Genomic DNA, 15,483 nt, shown 5'->3' with positions numbered 1-15,483 from the left:
ATTTCTAACGAAACAAGGACGGATCGTTGCAAAAACTCGCGTGTCTATCCAATGCCCCGTAAGATATGGTAAACGCGACTGGGTAGCGGAAGGAGCGAAAGATAGAGCATCCGCCGATGATAAAGACCAGCTCCTGATAATTTACGACGAGGGCTTTAGAAAATATTGTAAACTGCAAGCGCGTGCAAACGAGCTACTCGACCGTGAACGCGTAACGCAATGTTTTTCGCGATCGTATTACTACCGTATCTCGTTATTAGAGAGATGGTTGCATCTGCAGATGGTATCCTCTCGACGTAATCGACCAGATAACTCTCGACAATTGTAGAATTTCATGTGTTACGATTGTTTGTTGAATCTCGGCGGTTGCGTCAAATCGAGACGGTACGCGCGCGGTTAAACGGGATCGAGCAGGAAGCGATTATCACGTTGCTCGGAACGAGCACGGAGGAAACGATCGCGATTACCCACCTTGTGAGCTGGTAGACCAGGAGGAGCCCAGGCGAGGCCCTTCTCCCTGGGGTCGAAAGCAACCGGGCACGAAGATTCTTCGCCTTTAAGGCCCAAACGAGACCTGACCGACACCCATTCTTCGTGGCACACATCGTGCGCCTCTCGGGGACACTTGCAACTGGTGCAGTTCTTTCTGAAAAGGAGAAAGAATCTGTCAGTGATTCGTTACTCTGCAAAGTCATGCATCATTCATGATATACTCGGAATTTCTCGTGGTATCGAGCAAGAAGATTAATGTCTCTCTCCCGTTTAGGAAACTGCCTTAGTTTCCCCGTGGTTGTATGTAGGGCGGACACCAATACCTTAGCTGTACGTATCTATTAAACCGAGAGGATACCACGGAGGCTAAATATTTGTCTTCAGTCTTTCATTAACTCCGGATACGTCTCCATGTCCTGATAGAACCTTTAATCGAATCCAGTTTTATTGCGCTTTAACGCGAAGCGCTTCCTGCCGATGCTCTAATCAATGCAAACATCTGCGTTATTTTTTTCCAACGATGTCCTCGTTTCCTATTTTTTTTCAATTCATCTAAAGTTGTTCCAACTTTGCAACTGGGATACGCTCGTTTCGTCAACGTTAACAACATTCGATGCCGCGACCTGATTTTTCCTAGCGCGTAGAAAACTACGATATTAATTCCATCATCAGAAACAAAAAGACGTTTGGAAAAACTTTGCCTGCAGCAATCTGCGATTCGATTCGGGAATAACAGGGGAAAGGTTGATTGCGTAAAAGTCGCGACTCTAATTCCTACCGCCCACGTATCACACGCTAATGGTCGGATCGAACGTCAATCGTATAATCAAGGGGATGCATTTGCCCTGTTGCCGGCATTCATCGCCGTTCTACCGCACCCTTCCGGATATATCAGCGACAAGGTCGACGCGACGCTAACACTCTCTTTTCTTCTTTGACCTCGATAATACGACTACAAGGGCTCTCAGATAAATCTAACAAAAAGAAGCTTTATTCGGCGCTATATTCAGGGGAAAAACGAGGAAAAATAAGACGAGGAAGCGACGGGTGGTGCGGCGATTTACTCGCAAATCTACGAATTTCGATTTATAGGACCAGACGAACGGTGGAAACGGGCGAAGCATAGGCGAAGATCGACGCAGAGGAGAGCTCGTTAAATTTAACAGTGCCAGCGGACGCATTAATGGGCCGCCGTAAAATCGGGTTTCATAGAAGCGCGATTTCGAGACTGAGAAGACATTCGCGCTCGACGCAACTTGACACCTTATTTTCGTCGATCGAGCAATCGAGAACGAAAAAGATTCTTCGTATCCCGTTCGTAAATTCTCGAAGCTAAACTAGTCCATCGAGAGCTCCTTTCGCGGGTCGTTCAAAGTGCGACCGGGAATTCGTAAAAGGCGAAGCATCGTTCTGTTCTTACGTGACCGCGATATACTGAAACTTATCTTTTCCCCTTGACAATCAGAGAAACAACGATTTTTAGCTCGGCAACCTTTGAGGAATTATCCCCGTGGGGCACAGCGCAACACTTTTCATAATGTCGCGTCCATAATGTCAGAGAAATAGACGCTTTGTTTGCCAACGAACCATAATCCGCTCGTTGGCAAAGAGGTCTTGAGCGATAAAGGGTTCTCGCGGCTGTTACGGAACGGCTCGTTTCTCGCGCCTTTTTCGTTGACAAGGGGACGATAACGTTAAACATCCACCCGCGCGTCGTGTTACGTTCTCTCGATATTATACGAGCGCCGTGGATGTGTCCTGGCATTGCAGGGTGGATGCAAATTAACGTTGACGCCTCGTTAACTCTGCGAACGTGAAACGTAATACTCGCATGGTGGACCATAATTCATTCGCATTCATGGCACGCTGTCCTAGAGCCGTTTCAAGTGGTTCGCTAGCGACACGCTCGTTTTCCTTTGCCCACGTGAATATCCGCTGACACCGATTCGATTCCGCTCGTTGTACGCGTAAAGAAGCAAATTTTCCATGAAAAACACCGCGTTTTCGATTTGTACGAATGGAAGTTTTTAAATTTAGCTCGATCGTGCCTCGCATGGAACTCGTGGAAAACAACACCCACGTTGGTTTAACCAATTACACGTCTCCTTCCAGTTAAATCTCGTTGCGAACTAGACGAAGTGGCTCGCTACAAAGCTCGAGTATGATCAACAATGGTTAGGAGGCAACATGCCCCGGTCTGAAATGGCATCTCGTAAAGAGCGACGAGAATCACGGAGATGCCATCGTAAAAAATTTAGCAGAATAATTTACGAGGTCCCACGCGCGTCACGCACGACTATTTGCGTCCTTTGGTTCGAGCAGCGAGACCATACCGCGCGATTAATTCCTCGAGCGATATATAAACCGAGCGATTTGTCCCGACATTCCACGATGGGTGATACAAGCGTAACGCGTGTAAGCGGCGCTGTTGGTGCGGAATCCGAAAAAACGTAAAACTGAAGAGGCCGGAGCCAGAGTGGACTTATATTAATGCGCTTCTACCGCGGGAAAAGAAGCCGCGCCTGAGGAAAATTGCCCTGGAATCGTCGTCAGATCATCGAGTTTATTAATTGCCAGCGGTGGAAGATAACGCGCCGACGTGGTTCGAAGGAACTCGCGTAACACGACTCGTTAAACGACGCTAATTCGATTTGCACGCGGTGCGATTGAAGGAATCGCGCGCGTGTCACGCGGTCGATCGACCGGCTACATTTCTATGGCGCGGCGCTTCGCGTGCCAAGAAAGGTGCGCGCGTGAAATCTGGAAAAGCGAAAGACTGTGTCGTGAGAAGTAGTCGTCGACGTGACTAACTTCGATCCGACTTTCTAAGCTGCTTTCTGTCGTGAAACGGGCAACAAACGAGCCATCGACGGCAACTCTGTCTGCCTGCTAATGCCGTTTAATTATATTTATGTTGCCTTCCCCCGCCAGTCCTCTCACCGGCGCTAATGGACTTCTAGAATTTTAATTGGTCGCGATGTTATCGAGTAAACGCGTTGCCTTGAGATTGTTAGACGTCCGTGAAAGGTGTTACGGTCTGCCCGTAAACGATCTATCAACTGTGATGGCACGTGTCTGGGAGGAGCAAATATTAACCGTGTACCATCGTTAAACACGTCGGCCGGAATCGAAAGCGTATGTACCTTAGGGCGCCAGCTCGAACTCGATAAGAACCACCGAGAGCTCGATAAAACTTGAATTCAAATCTCGTCACGATAAAACCTGAATTCCCTACGTTTTAACCCCAGCTAAATCCAAATCCGATAGAACAGGTTTGCCACATAATCCACTCGCAGCAAACTCGTTTGCAGAAACTAACTTTGCCGCTTTCTTCAATTACCTAACTATCAGCTCGAACAGCTCGAACTGGTCGAACACCTTACAGTACAGGTGCAACACCCTGACGCAGGCCCACTTCATGCCGGGCCAGGGTGCCAGGCTGAGATCCAGTCCGTCCTCCAGGGGACACTTGCCGATGGCGAGGCCTCGTTTCAGCTCCGCGCCGGAGATCGTTGGAAACCGATTTTTTCGATCGAGCATGGGATTTCTCCTGGTCCGTGGTGCATCCACGCCACCGGGAATTAATCCCCTTTTGATCTCGGCGCCGGACAACGTTGGATATCTGTCCCGACGATCCAACGATACGGCTTTCTTGTAAAAATCCTTCTCGGACACGGAAGGACATCTGGCGCGCGTCGTTTCGTGAAAAGGAGGACTCATGGGTCGTTTTTTCGGCTCCGGTATTTTCACTCTGATCCCTTGGGGTTCTGCGCCCGGCGATGGTACGCAGGACACCCTCACCTCCATCTTTGGGCCCTCCTGACTCGGTCCCTTGGGACTCATCCTGGGGCCCAAACCCGAGAGCAGCGTTGGCGTCGTATGACGCCTTTGCAGTTTGTCGTTCAGGATGAGCCGTTCGACTCTCTACCTTTGATCTTCATCTTGGCGTCCGCTTCTCGAGATTTCAAGGATTCTCCAAGCTTCGTGAATCTTCTTCAAAGTTCTTGCTAGGTGTCTAGAATGATTAATTTCAAGGCTAGGAGAAGATTTCTGCTTTCTCGTTGATTCTCGCGATCGCTGGCCGAGTCACAGGTGTACCGGACTTTCGTCCCAAGTGTGAGTCATCGAAACATCGCGATGATTGCCGTTCCACAGAGCGAAGATTGGCAAACGACACGTCGGCACGCGCGATGATCTTTCAAGACGTGGAGTTTCTGGAAAATCACGCGCGAAGATACTTTCACCGGACAAAAAGCTAATCGAAGAGTAACGGAAAGCGGGGCGCGGATGATCGAACGTTCTTCTCGCGTGCAAGAAACGCTCCTGATCCATTCTTTCTTTTTTCTACCCCTCGTAAAAAGTCCCATCCATCGAACGAAAGCGTAAGAAAGAGAAACGATCGAAGGAGCGACGAGCGACCGAGAAATAACGCGATACAAGCTGAACGTTCGTTTCGCAACTAGATCGCGAAATTGCCAGTGCTCGTAGAAAAACGGCACGGTCAGTTTATAATTCGGCTCGAATGCAGGTCGATGGTCTGTTTTATCGCCGACGAACGGACGGCTGTCGCCAGAAAAATTATTACATCTAGACGCGAACGGACGGACCACGCGCGCGAGCGCTTTGTACGCGCGGCCGGTTGAATTTATTTTCATTGCGGAAATCGCCATGGTTCACCAAAACACGCGGTTATTTATAGGAAGGACGATCCTCCGGGATCTGTGCATGTCATTGGTGTAAAGAAGGACCGAAGATTGCGCGTGAAAACGCTCGATCGAATCAAGAACAGAGAGATCGAAGCCGAGAACCGCCGCTTTGTTTGTGAATTTCGTCAACCCGTTGTTCTCGAAGATTATCAGGTTTTTCGAGCCGAGCGATCGCTAACTTATCTACAAGGTCGATGAAGTCACATTTTCAACCTGGTCAAGCATTGGTGCGCGGTGATACAACGCAAACAACCGGTACTCCGAGCGCGAACAAAATTTTCGGAACGTCCCATTTTGACGAAACGCGTTCGACGTTCGATACGGTTTTTCACGGCCGTGCTAAGCTAATAGAATCAGAGTGCTGTACGTTGTCGCGATGAGATAATCTCTATAAATCTAACGTCGAAGATAACAGGATGGAAGCAAGAAGTTGCCTTTTCCTTACACCAGCGTGCTTCTATCGACCCACTCGCGTTCCGATGAAAACGAATAGGAATTTCCGTACAGAGACCTGGCATTAATCCTACACGCTTTTCAGCTTCTAAGCAACATCTACCGTTCCATTGCAGATAGTTATGGATCTATCGGAAGAGCGATTAAAATCAATTATCCCGGTTCTCGCAGAACCGCCGCGAGGAAGACTCGGTTCTAATAACGTATCGATATGAATTCGATCGCTAACCGCCCATTTTGTACCTCCGTCGTATAAATAACACGTTAGACAGCAGATAGCGAGCAACCACGTATGCCGCTTGCAGCGTACGCGAACAAGGTTGACGTAAGCAAGAAGGTAGGAGCTAATAACGTTCGACGCGCGCGTACGATGTATGTATGTATATCGGACGTTAATGGCTTGATATAATCAAAGCCCGGTGACGACCGACTACGATCTTTCTTCCATTTCTGAAATGGTTTTACCTGGAATCCGATTATTCCGTCACAAGTGAATCATCGCGAGCGCAAATCTAGCGCGAGAATCACTGACAGGGAGAAGGGGAAAGGACAGGGGTCGGTTAGTTAGTCAGTCGTCAAATTGCATCCAGGCGAATTCGTTTGCCAAGAAGAGAATCCACTAATAAGAGCAAAGTATTTTCGTCGTTCGTTCGGTGATCGCGTACAGGTCGTTGGAAGAGAAAAATGCGTTTCGCGATTGAAATATCGGTGACTACGTACATACATAAATCGTTGTATGAACGTATGCAATCGTATGTAATCGTTCGAAACGCTTACAAAAGACTTTGATAAGAAATTCTTACAACGATAAGGAATTTATGTCGTTTCCTACGATACGATAATTTATCGCGATAGAATGACCGTTCGCAAAATTTTTCACGCTGCGCTCCCGCGACCATGCTTCGTACTTTCTGTTTATAGCGACTTAGAAATCGCATAGCGCTCGGCAACAGGCATGAAAACGTTGGATAAGCGCAGTGACAGGTGTCAGGATGTAAAACAAAGAAGCTAGACAGGCAGCTTTCGCGTCAAGGCAACGGATCTTGACGGCATATTATCGAGATAGGAAGGCGGACGGCTAATGGCTATTAATTAGATAAATGTTGGCTATATTAAGCGGCGGCTATGCCGGCCGAATGGAAATAACTCGGTCGCGGAATAACACGCAATTTCGTCTTGTTTTTGTCTTCCCGTTGGCGTGTTTCGTCTATTGCCTATCATCGGCGATCGCGAGCCAGCCCCGCTGGTGTTTTTCGATGCTTGCATCGTGACTCGCGCGTTTCGCGTCCCGACGAAAGTGAAATCAACTAGGGGAGCGGCTCGATGCCGACGTAGCCATCGTCGTTCACGATCGGTATCTCGGCCAAACGAGCACCACGATAAAAATATAAGTAGGTAATCTCGCCTCGGTGAATTCTCCGTCGTTTCCGTTTATCTCCGCGACTCTAGACAACTCGCATCGTGCAGACCGTTCGACCTCCGCCGCGTCTCTGTAAAACGTATGTATATCGCCTACCGTAACAACTTGCACGTGTGTACACAGAAGCGAGGAACGCGCTTCCACTGTTATTATTCGCGAACTGCACACCACCACTCGTAATCTTGGCCAACAGGGCGAAATCGTCGCACTGTATTCCAGATAGCACCGATGATTATTGCGAATCTACGATCGGAACGAGAGGAAGATTACCGCGATAAAAGTGGAGATACAGACGCGCGCGGTAGGCAGCCGCGGGAACGCGGGAGATTCGAAATGAAACGGCACGGCGCGACGCGTGCCACGTAACAGAGTGCATTCGCAGAAGGAGCGTACTTCAAACTGGCGCCATGAGATTCGACGAGAACGTAGGTAGGTGTGTACCTATAGTTAATACCGGGTGGCCCGTGAAACAGTGCGGCTCGGTGGCGCAGGCGCGGGCGACGCGGATCCCTCGAATGTCGTCGAAAGCTCCGACACGGACCAAGCTCCCACCTTGTCGTGAATTGCAACCGAACACGAGTCGAATTAGAAGCGCGGCCCGCGCAGCCTGCTGATCTACCATTTACGCGCGCTACCAGTCTTCTCGACTTAACCCCCGGCAAATCTCCGGTTTTAAAAACCCTCGATCGGGCTGATCCTTCGGGATCACGAAACGTCGAGCGAACTTCGAGGGCGACCCGATGCTCTTCTAACGAGGCTACCCTTTTCGTCGGTCGCATCGATAAACCGACGACGAATCCCTCGAGAGCGACTTGATAAACCGGTAAAGAGCGAACGAACATAACGACGAAGCGACGTTTCGTCAGGGTTCTAATTCACAAACTGACGCGAGACTGTAACGAATGCCGGTGAAAATAGGTAATTTGCTCGACGATCAATAACTTCGGAAGCTGCTCGATTCGACACGCTCTATGAGCGCATCAGGTAACAAACGCCTGGTAAATGTCTCGTTACAGCGATTCGATAAAAGGTGTACAACGTGTAAATCACGGTGCAAGACGACGCCGTGGCATTTCGTCGTGGGTCGTTAACGCGTTTGTTGGATGTGAAGTCAGCATTTTCGATTATGCTGCTCGAGGCGTGTATCGCGTTTGAACGACACAGGGAAACGCGTTCAGACCGTCCGTTCTAAAATATTGGCACTGTCGCGTCGCACGGAAGTTGTCGTTTTGCTCGGACATGTGCAATAAGATGGACGATGCTTTACGAATCGTTTAATGCTTGCCATTTCGAGCACTTTTTCGCTCGAACGCAGTCAGCGGAGAAAGGAAAATTACCCAGCTCGCTGTTTCTCGCGAGGGCCTCCTCGCTGCTCGACTTTAATTATTATCATTATTTATTTATGCAGCGTAATTTCTCCACGATGCGGAAGAGAAATTACCTTCGTCTTTTTGCGAAAATCCAAATCCAGTAGAAGATTCACCGTGCCTCGAAGCAGTCGTATCTACCGGTGAAAGGATTTTTAAACGCATTATCGTCTATTTCTTCTTCTTCTTCTTTTTTGTTTTTTTTTTTTTTCGTTCTCATTGTCCGTACAGAGCTACGTCAATCGCAATTGTAAATTGCACAACGACCAATTAAGCGCGGTGCGTTTATCTCGAAGAGCTAAATGGTTGGAAGTAATTTCCTTCTCTTCAAGAGGTAAATTTGACGTCTCGCGTGTTTCCTTGCGTTAAACACAAGGTGAACGCGCCGAGATTCATGCTACATTTGCCGCGTGGACTGGAAGATCTGTCGCGGTCAGTAGATATCTCGTTCTTCGCGCTTACGTAAGAGGAAGCGCTAATAGAGAGCGATTTCGGTAAGCGGGCGAGCCTCCCTCGAAAGCTGCGCAGATTGCCACGAAAATATGACATAAGCCGACAAGATTTTGGCATGGTCTACCAACAACGACTGACGTTGGGACGCGCAAGACAGCCTGTCGTAAACACACGCGTACGTTTCTGGATTATCGCCCGTTACTACGCGTGTCTTTCTACGGGCAAGTATTTCACTTACACAGTATGCAAATTACACGCGAGATTTACTTGTAAATGTTCTCGAGTTTACGCAAGGTTTCATGGATTTACGTTTCGCCGAAGCGGAAGAAAGGAGAAACGGTCGATCGATTAACAAGCAATCGGTATTTTATTCTCCAAAGAAGTTACGATGCGGAAGCTACGGACGCGGAGGGATCTGGTGCTATCGAAAACCGAAGAATAGCCGGAATAAGTTTTAAACGAATCACCTTGGCAATGAGTCGCTGATTTATTCTGGTACGGACGTGAGTGAGATTTATTTGACGTACCCATATATTTTAACTAACCACGAATTTCTAGGACGTTCGCCGTGAATAACTAACATCGAATGACTTTGAAACAATAAACGATCATTTGCGGTTTTGATCGTGACATCCTGATACTACGCAGACCAGCTTCTATAGTTTTCATTCGACTTATCTATCTACTACGATTGGATAGTTGAGGGAAATTTCCAAACGTAAAACTTCCAGCCATATGTCGCAACAAACTCGATTAGCTATATTAAATCCGACACGATTCCATCCGAAATGTTACGAACCGAGGAATTAGTCGTATTATCGATCAGTGATGTTATTAATCTCGCAAACGAAGAGCTACGTAATCGTCAAACACACGAGACGTACGCTCGCGTCGAGATTGGACAGGTACAAGGAGGATTTCGTAAAATGTCGTCTCTGAATAATTCGCATTGCGTAAGCCATTCGCGGTCACCCGCAGGTTCGCAGAAACACGAGAGTTGAAATACGCGGAATATACGTTGCAAAATTTTGCGTTCGCTAGGTACACCGATAAGGTAACGTTCGTTGAATTTGTAACTAGAATCTCGAATAGCAGTTGCGGTAAATTTAAACGGAAATTGCTAAATTCCGTCTCATCTGTTTTCGGATGAAACGTAAATTGCCATGCGCCAAAATTAAGCGACATTGACGAACGAACGAAAGAGCGGACCGCACGAGTCATATCCATGAGCATCATCCTGATTTAGATTCATAAGAGGGGAGTTTCCTTGCGAAGAAATGCACGTGTGATTATCGATAATTCGAAGAGAAGCTTATCAACTCTGTACCCAGTAGAGGCGTCTTCTTAACGATCCCGTTAAATGAAAAAGGAACAGCCAGTATTAGCGGTCACGTGTCATCCCGATCGTTGAAAACTCGACGATTACCGACGACTTGTGATCCGTCGCTAATTTTTTATCTTTGATTCTATCGCGTCATCGATTTCCGAGTTAGCCTTTCGAAACGTTTTTCAACGCTTTACTATTCCTCTTTTCTTCGGGAAACGATGATCCGAAGGATGCACGAGTAAGAAATTGCTAAGGTTGCGTCACCTAACATGGCTATTCTCTCTTCGAGAATATCGATAATTCAAGTATTCGAATCACGAAAACACATGCCCTTACAGTGTACAAACGTCATTGTTGCAGGATTGATCGTGCGTGCAGTCAGTGCGTTCCTCCTCGTGAATATCGGGTGGCGGGCCTGAGAGCGGAGATGCACTGCCCAAGCCCAGAGAAAATGTTCTCCGTACTCCCCGTCTTCTCATTGCGAAATTCCGTTCTCGCGAGGGGAATCGCGGCGTTTTCTTCCTCATCTCCGTGAGCTCCTTGACGGAGAGTCCATCGTCCCAAACCATGGCCGAAACACTCGCGGAACACGAATCGACGAATCGACGATCAATCAGAAACTGAGTGTATCGCGCGGTAATAAAGCGGCCCCTGATCCTCGTGGAGCAGAAGGCTTATCGTTCGAAAGCAAACACGGCTGCGTATCGAGATAACAAAATAATTCGTGAGAAGCTTTCAGAGAATCACGAGGTGGCTCGACCTTCGGCCGCGACAACACTGAAACCAAACTCGACTGAACGAGGCCAGTTGGTTGAACGACGTCTCATTGGATCCCCCTGACAGGCAAATCGAATTAACTTAATGCGGTTATGGAATCTACGAGCCTTTTCGTTGTCCCGATCGCGACTCGATCTCGACCATCGCGTGACGCCTGTAACGACCGTTCCGCGTGAAACGAGCCACGATACACTCGAGAAATCATCAACGCGTAGCTACGATTTTATCCGATAACGTCACAAATGTTACTCAACGATTGCCGACGATGAATTAATAGAGGACACCGACGATTCGAACGTATGGAAGATCAGCTTAAAATCGCGTTAAGCCAGCTTCCATGTCGATCCACGCGCGACTTTCGACTGGCTGGTCGTCTTCCAGTCGTGGCACATCGCGTTTCGCTTGAGAACAGAAGCCGCAGTGACCTTCGCTCGATGGTTTGCATTACGAACACCGTTGTTCGGAATCGTACGCGGTCTGTGTCATCACTACCAATCGTTCCTACGTTCAAAGATAAAAGTCTGCTTTTCCTTCTAGCCGATCAATACGGTAGATCCGTGTTCTCAATCACGTACGCGTCTCAGTAGCTCGTTTTATTTCACGCAATTCTATTGAAACGCTTCGAAATGCTTCTCGACTTCAGGTCCTAAATCGTTCGAGTACCTACAACATTGGGAAGGTTAATACCTGGGTTCAAGCATATTTAGTTCGTAACACGATGTATGTATTTGCATTTTGCCGCGTGAATCATCCAACTGCGATTACACAGCGGCCTTAATGATATCGTAAAGCGTTTGAAAGCCTCTCTAATACTCTAGTCGGAACTTGCACGCAGCACATACGCAAACTGAAACGACCGACGATGGCTGCTATTGGGCAATTGACGAGAGAACCTTGTTGGTCGACATTGAGTCGGACTTTGACTCTATGCTGCGCGTCTGGCAGCTGCAATCGCGCGAGCCTCGCCTCTAATCGTCCCCTCCATTCGTCGTAAATTCAATCCGCAGTTCAAAGATCTTATCGCCAGTTATTTACAGTCATTGATGTCGAATGTAACGCGCAAGCCGCGTTTTTCCACAGCCGGAATTTCGTGCGCGAACGACATCGTTGCTGTGCGGTTAATTAATCGTTCGAGACGACGCGTCGACTATAGCAGGAGAAGACGGAACGATTCTCGCGAAACGAACTTGACGCAATACGCTTTCAGCCACGTGAGACGTATGTATATCGTGGCGTATTCACGAGAACGCTGAATACTGACTGAGACTACAATGCCAGTGGTGTCCTCGTCGATAAAGATTATCACGAGCAAGTAACCTCGTTATCTCTGGCTTTGGTGAGGCGTTGCCAGCGTGCGTCCCTTGAAACGAGTTGCGTTTAAAAGGACGTTTAACGCGCATTTGCATACAATTAGATTCTCGAAACCACTCCATCATTCACCTTCATTCCTGTCTGCAGTGGCATAAACGATTTTTCTGGTTGTCGCGTATCCAGGTTTTCGTTCGTTTCTGATTTTTTAGCGTCGAATTCAACACGTTACGGCGTTACAACGTACGTCTCGATAACGACGCTTCGCTTCGTGTGTAGCTTAACAAACAGTCGTCTGGGTGAACAACGCCAAGTCTTTAATTGGGAAGTCACGTTTAAGTACCGGGAAGAGCAATACCTGTCGGGTTTCTCAGATACGAAGAATCCTTACAGCTAAGACTTGTAATTGAATTATCGAGCTTTGCAACAGGGTGATACAAGAATTTCCGTGGCAGTCGTTTTTCCTCCTCTAGAGCTGGATCGTTTAAAAGGTTTGCACAGGCGAAGGGGTTAGGGCGAAAATCGAGGAGGCGGTAAAACGATCGCACAGAGAAACGAACGTACATTCAGAGAGGAAACGTGAACGCGTGCTGTCACGATAGCCGCGATCTGTTTATTTGTTGTAATCACAAAGAAACTTACTCCATTACTGAGATGGCTGACAGCCAGTACATTTACAAGTCAGAACGTGACACAACGCAAACACGTATCCCATCCACGCAACAAGCCTTCGACTTTCGACTAGCCTTCGCTTGATCCTTCTGCAAACTTAATTCCGCTGTGTGCAAACCTATCAGCGTTTAGCAAAGTCTCTGTGTTGTCATCGTCTCTAACCGACTGTCGACTCACCGATTGCCATGATAAAGGGAGGAGTCCTCTTTTCCGATGATTCGAGCGGTATAGCTCGAACTCTCCCACTTGGCGCCCATCTCGCGTGTATGCACGACAACGTTGCACGTGCTCGCCACGTGGAAATGCGACACGATTCGCCAGCGAACCTCCGGTAGACTACGCGCGAGACGATGCAACGAAAGAAACTCGGCGAACGAACGACAAGATCACCGACACGGCGGAGACTCGCGAAGCGGCTCTAACGAAGGAAGGTGGAGGCCGCGAGCAATTTTGACGACGATACTTTGCGTCGGCTTTCAGCCTGTTCTCCAGCCGCGCGAATGACTTTATCGCCGGGTTATTTGTCCCGATAGCGCGAACAACCGGTCGATCATACTCTAAATTTAGCGCGGCTCGATCGGTCGAAGAGCGAGCGAGACAACTTGAGAGAAACGGACGATATTCCGCGCACTCACGCACGAAGGCACGCACGTCCGCCGGAGAAGGCAGGAATATACGCACTGTTCGCTAACCGCTGTAACTGTTAACTTGGATCGAAATCGTCGAGCTTCTTCTGCCTCTCCGACGAAACCATCGTTACTTGTGTTCGTGCTCGTGCGCTGTCAATGCCAGCTGATCGGATAGAGCAGCACGCAGCTCGGCTTTACGCGCTCGATGATTTATCGCTGTCCCGGAATATAATGCTCCCGTTCATCGCTTCCTCGGAGCTGAAACGCCACTTTCAGAAAGGGCTTCTCAAAGTCAAGGGGTCCCCTTTCGCTTTCAGAGCTACCGTGACGTTGCATACGCCCTGTCTTCGTCTTTCTTCAGGGGAAAAGATACGCGTTGTTTCGTGCAGTCGATTCAACAGCCGATAACGAGGATCGATTTAAAGAAACGTCGCGGCAGTAGCTGTCGCGAGCAAAGCAATCGACTCTGATGAATGTCGCAATCGGTATGTAGAAAATATTATCGGCGAGTGAATGAACGCCTACGCGCGCGTGGCATGTCGGCCGTGTGTCTTTCAATTTATTTAATCAGAATAAATTTATCCGCGTCTGCCAATGTGTTACTTAACGCGCACTTGTGTCGCAATCGCGGAGTTAATGAAAATCTTGGATTGTTCTAGGATTTGGAAATATTTCCTTACTCCATAATGCTATGTATCTCATGTATTTCGTGTTATTGTAAGAATATCGGATGGCAGGCAAATCTTCGTGCGTTAAAATTTGATAAAATAAAAAAGACTAAAATAATAATGATAATAGATTGGAAACTCTTAAAGATATCACACGCACGACACACATTCTTGCCACGCGTAGCCAAATCTTCACGTGACATCATGCAGTCTATGCGTGCATCCTTCAAATCATTCCACGTTCGTTACCGATAACTTATACTTTATATAATCGCACGGTTCTTTGCTGTTCGTCATTATCACTGCAATGAGTTTAACGTAATAACCATAGCAGCAGATACTTGCAATTTTCAGTATGTACTCGGAAGAACTTGTACAAAATGGTCGAAGGACTGTTAAAGCTACTAATGCGAATGTAACATTGACGAGTTCAGTGGACCCAAACGCGCAAAACAAAAAGTGAAATTCTCGACACGATTTGTCCGTGCAAAAAGAGACTCGAGCGCTAGAAAGCCATGTAAACCGAGGAGAACACGCTTTTGCCAGGAATTCTAATCCCTCGCGTGCTTTCTTCACCCACGCGTCGCATTCCCATACGACGACGACGACAACGACGCGGCGTGATTACGCTTACGTACTTACATATTATAGATGCCAGCAGAATGCGAGCGAGTGAGCGACCGCACGCGAGTACCGACGCGATCAGTCGCGCCGATATGATTCCAGCGCGAGAGTAAACGCTCTTTATTCGCTGACGATAATATCGCGTTTGTTGTACGACCGCAGACAAGATGTAACGTCCATCAAACATCTTACGAGACATCTTGTCCAGTTAACTGAAATAGAGATCTTGAAAAAAGTCAAAGGTTTTATAGTATCCTTAGATACAATCTGGAACGATGGGAATAGGAATTTCGTTCAATTTGATCAACGAAATGGATAAAATCGACAGACAGGAGACCTAACGAAGTGATTGGCAAACGAAGGTTTACATCGTCAGAGCAAGCATAAAAATACCGAATGTGATGATTCGGATACGATTGTCGCGTTTCGAGTAGAGTTCTCGAAGAACAGTCATAAACGATTACCGTCGTGTAACATTTTGAAGACAGGTTAACGATTATAGCAGCACTTGTTTATACTTGATATGCGACGAACGTTCGATCGATCTTCAAAATTTAGTAGTTTGTTTTAAGCAACTGGAGATAGTC

General features: G+C 47.7%; 1 protein-coding gene across 5 annotated transcripts in view; it reads right to left on the bottom strand.

Moving 5' to 3' along the window:
* Nucleotides 1–15,483, bottom strand: part of Lmpt (four and a half LIM domains protein limpet) — a 70,536-nt gene that overhangs the window by 25,133 nt on the left and 29,920 nt on the right. For 2 of the 5 annotated variants that reach the window (XM_072001264.1, XM_072001259.1), the window contains exon 3: nt 472–646. In XM_072001264.1, the coding sequence (XP_071857365.1) occupies nt 472–646 (175 nt within the window). Of the gene's footprint in view, nt 1–471; nt 647–3,832; nt 4,691–10,554; nt 10,996–13,152; nt 13,379–15,483 lie in introns of those variants that run through there. The other 3 variants (XM_072001265.1, XM_072001263.1, XM_072001262.1) reach the window with 3 other exon arrangements.

This window comes from Bombus fervidus, chromosome 4 (assembly GCF_041682495.2).
Source record: "Bombus fervidus isolate BK054 chromosome 4, iyBomFerv1, whole genome shotgun sequence".
NCBI lineage: Eukaryota > Metazoa > Arthropoda > Insecta > Hymenoptera > Apidae > Bombus > Bombus fervidus.
This window is presented reverse-complemented; position numbering and strand designations above follow the sequence as displayed.